Genomic DNA, 4,493 nt, shown 5'->3' with positions numbered 1-4,493 from the left:
TAGCATTTGTTGTAAAGCTGTTCAGTGGTTCTGAATTCTCTTAGCTTTTGCTTCTCTGTAAAGGTGTTAATATCTCTATTGAATCTGAATGAGATCCATGCTGGGTAATCTTGGTTGTAGGTTTTTCCCTTTCATCACTTTAATTATGTCCTGCCACTCCCTTCTGGCTTGCAGAGATTCTGCTGAAAGATAAGCTGTTAACCTTATGGGGATTCTCTTGTATGTTATTTGTTGGTTTTCCCTTGCTACTTTTAATATTTGTCCTTTGTATTTAATTTTTGATAGTTTGATTATGATGTGTCTTGGAGTGTTTCTCCTTGGATTTATCCTGTATGGGACTCACTGTGCATTCTGGACTTAAGATGACTATTTCCTTTCCCACATTAGGGAAGTTTTCAACTATAATCTCTTCAAATAATTTCTAAATCCCTTTTTTTAATCTTTTTCTTCTTCTGGGATCCCTATAATTCGAATGTTAGTGCATCTAATGTTGTCCCAGAGGTCTGTGAGACTGTCCTCAATTCTTTTTATTCTTTTTTCTTTATTCTGCTCTGCGGTAGTTATTTCCACTATTTTATCTTCCAGGTCACTTATCTGCTCTTCTGCCTCAGTTATTCTGCTATTGATTCCTTCCAGAGAATTGTTAATTTTTATTTTTGTTCATCAGTGTTTGTCTGCTTTTTAGTTCTTCTAGCTCCTTGTTAAATGTTTCTTGTATTTTCTCCATTCTATTTCCAAGATTTTGGATCACCTTTACTATCATTACTCTGAAATCTTTTTTGAGTAGGCTGCCTGTTTCCTCTTCAGTTGTTTGGTGTGGTGCTCCTTCATCTGCTGTGTATTTCTCTGTCTTCTTATTTTGCTTAAGTTACTGTGTTTGGGGTCTCCTTTTCGCAGGCTGCACGTTCATAGTTCCCATTGCTTCTGTTTCTTCTCCCAGTGGCTAAGGTTGGTTCAGTGGGTTGTGTAGGCTTCATGCTGGAGGGGACTAGTGCCTGTGTTCTGGTGGATGAGACTGGATCTTGTCTTTGGTGGGCAGGACTGCATCTGGTGGTATGTTTTGGGGTGTCTGTGAACTATGATTTTAGGCAGCCTCTCTACTAATGGGTGGGCTTGTGTTCTTGTCTTGCTAGTTGTTTGGTATAGGGTGTGCACCACTGTAGCTTGCTCATTGTTGAGTGGAGCTGGGTCTTAGTATTGCGATGGAGACCTCTGTGAGAGCCTTTGCCGTTTGATATGACGTGGGGCTGGGAGGCCTCTGGTGGGCCAATGTCCTGAACTCGGCTCTCCCACCTCAGAGGCTCAGGCCTGCCACCTGGCCAGAGACCAAGACCCTGTCAGCCACTTGACTCAGAAGAAAAGGGAGAATAAAAAAGAAAGAAAAATAAAATAAAATAAAATAATTAGAAAAAATTTAAAAAAAATTTTTTTTAATAAAAAATTTAAAAAAGGGACAACCAAACCAAAAAACAAATCCACCAATGATAAAACATCTAAAAACTATTCAAAAAAAACCAAACCAAAACAAAAACAAACCCCCCAAAATGGACAGACAGAACCCTAGGACAAATGGTAAAAGTAAAGGTATACAGACAAAATCACACAAAGAAGCATACACATACACACTCACAAAAAGAGAAAAAGGAAAAATATATATATAAAAAAAAAGGAAGAGAGCAACCAAATCAATAAACAAATCTACCAATGATAATAAGCTCTACTAAACTAAAATAAACATAAAACCAGAAACAAATTAGATGCAGAAAGCAAACACCTCCTCTACAGTAGCTCCCAAAGTCCACCATCTCAATTTTGGGATGATTTGTTGTCTGTTGAGGTATTCCACAGATGCAGGGTACATCAAATTGATTGTGGAGATTTAATCCACTGCTCCTGAGGCTGCTGGGACAGATTTCCCTTTCACTTTTTTGCACAGCTCCTGAGGTTCAGCTTTGGATTTGGCCCCCCCTCTGCATGTAGGTCACCTGAGGGCATCTGTTCTTTGCTCAGACAGGACAGGGTTAAAGGAGCAGCTGATTAGGGGGCTCTGGCTCACTCAGGCTGGGAGGGAGGGATGGGTATGGAATGCGGGGCAAGCCTGACTGGCAGAGGCTGGTGTGACGTTGCAACAGCCTGAGGCATGCCGTGTGTTCTCCCGGAGACTTTGTCCCTGGATCATGGGACCCTGTCAGTGGCAGTCTGCATAGGCTCCAGGAGGGGAGGTGTGGATTGTGACCTGTGCTTGCACACAGGCTTCTTGGTGGCTGCAGCAGCAACCTTAGTGTCTCATGCCCGCCTTTGGTGTCCACACTGGTAGCTGTGGCTTGTGCCTGTCTCTGGAGCTCCTTTAGACGGTGCTCTGAATCCTCTCTCCTTGTGCACCCTGAAACAATTGTCTCTTGCCTCTTAGGCAGGTCCAGACTTTTTCCTGGACTCCCTCCCAGATAGTTGTGGATCACTAGCCCCCTTCAGGCTGTGTTCACACAAGCAACCCCAGTCCTCTCCCTGGGATCTGACCTCCGAAGCCTGAGCCTCAGCTCCCAGCTCCCACCCGCTCCGGCAGGTGAGCAGACAAGCCTCTCTGGCTGGTGAGTGCTGGTAGGCACCGATACTCTGTGTGGTAATATCTCCACTTTGCCCTCTACACTCCTGCTGCTGTGCTCTCTTCCATGGCCCTGAAGCTTCCCCACTGCCCACCCCCCATCTCCACCAGTGAAGGAGCTTCCTAGTGTGTGGAAACTTTTCCTCCTTCACAGCTCCCTCCCAGAGGGGCAGGTCCTGTCCCTATTCTTTTGTCTCTGTTTTTCCTTTTTCCCTACCCAGGTACATGGGGAGTTTCTTGCCTTTTGGGAAGTCTGAGGTCTTCCACCAGTGTTCAGTAGGTATTCTGCAGGAGTTGTTCCACATATAGATGTATTTTTTTTTTTTTGTGGTACGGGGGCCTCTCACTGTTGTGGCCTCTCCCATTGCGGAGCACAGGCTCCACGTGCAGGCTAGGTATTCTGCAGGAGTTGTTCCACATATAGATGTACTTTTTTTTTTTTGTGGTACGCGGGCCTCTCACTGTTGTGGCCTCTCCCATTGCGGAGCACAGGCTCCAGACGTGCAGGCTCAGTGGCCATGGTTCACGGGCCCAGCCACTCCACGACATGTGAGATCTTCCTGGACCAGGGCAGGAACCCGTGTCCCCTGCATCGGCAGGCGGACTCTCAACCACTGTGCCACCAGGGAAGTCCTGTAGATGTATTTTTGATGTATTTGCGGGGAGGAAGGTGATCTCCACGTCTTACTCCTCCGCCATCTTGAAGGTCCCCCCCAGGCATATATTTTAAATATGAGCAGGAAGAAAGGGATAGAACGATACACATCATGCTGTTAACTTTGGTTGTTACCTTAATTGTTACTTGAGGCTAGGAATAGAAGTAGAAACACATGTTGAAGGATTAATTTTTTCTTTATACACTTTGTATTGCTTATCTTTGAAACAATTTTCTAAAGAACTCAATAAATAACATTTAAAAGTGTCTTTGATTTAAGTTTTCAGAAAGTCAAGCATCTTAAACAAATAATAAATAATCCACAAAGAAAGTACATGTGAAAATGGTTTCCATGAGAAACACATGAAACCTGAAGACACTGTTTTGTACAATAAAAATATAATTATTACATTGAAAAAATAGTTTCAATTAACCAGAGACAAAAAGAATTGAACTATGCAGCAAAAATAAAACTTTCTACTGTATTAATTTAAAAAATACTATAATGTCATGGAAGGAGACTAATATTTATCTGAAGAAGAAACTTCATTAAAGTTTCTAATATTCATATGAATCTCATAAAAACAATATTATCAAGGCAAAAGAAATATAAAATACCCTTTTATGCACTGACTTTTCTTCTTGAAAAAGAGTTACTTATAGGTTTTTATTGTGAAATAAATTTAAAGATGGAGATTGAGAAACCACAAGTATTTCTGGGTAAGGTTGAAGACCCATTTGCTTGTTATCTTTCAATTTTTGTACTATAACTTTGGCAAATTCTTCTCCTTGGATGTCACTAGTATCCAATAATTGTCTGACTTTTGAGGTCCTTGTAGGTTTGGTACTAATGAGTTCATAGTCCTCCTTCATGATCAAATCCCTGGACAGGAGGGCATCTAGAGATTGGTTAAGGCAGGCTTCGGTCATTTGGTTCACAATATCTTCCCTTTTACTCTGGATCCACTGTTGGGTTATACCAGGCTGAAATTGCTCTGTAGAAAAGCAAGGGATGACAAGTAAGAAGATGGGGACAGATATATAGCTATGAGTAAAATAAGATGAAAAACAAAATAATAAGGCATAAAACCTAATTTTGCTGTGATCGTGCTCATATGGAACACCAGTATTTTGAGGGATGCTATTTATTTTCATGAAACATTCAGATATTTGGGTTATCTCTTCCCTTTCCCTCCAAGAAAAAGCACTGCATTTTTTTTTTTTTTTTTTTTTTTT

The 4,493-nt window shown here is 41.7% G+C and overlaps 1 protein-coding gene across 1 annotated transcript in view; it reads right to left on the bottom strand.

Moving 5' to 3' along the window:
* Positions 1-3,914: 3,914 nt before the first annotated feature.
* Positions 3,915-4,493, bottom strand: part of RIPK2 (receptor interacting serine/threonine kinase 2) — a 30,532-nt gene continuing 29,953 nt past the window's right edge. The window contains exon 11 of the mRNA XM_007446313.1: positions 3,915-4,252. Within this exon, the coding sequence (XP_007446375.1) occupies positions 3,915-4,252 (338 nt within the window). The remainder of the gene's footprint in view (positions 4,253-4,493) is intronic.

The sequence above is a fragment of the Lipotes vexillifer genome, unplaced genomic scaffold (assembly GCF_000442215.2).
Source record: "Lipotes vexillifer unplaced genomic scaffold, Lipotes_vexillifer_v1.1 scaffold603, whole genome shotgun sequence".
In the NCBI taxonomy this organism is placed as follows: domain Eukaryota; kingdom Metazoa; phylum Chordata; class Mammalia; order Artiodactyla; family Lipotidae; genus Lipotes; species Lipotes vexillifer.
The sequence above is the reverse complement of the archived record's forward strand: the minus strand, read 5'-3'. Positions and strand labels throughout refer to the sequence as shown.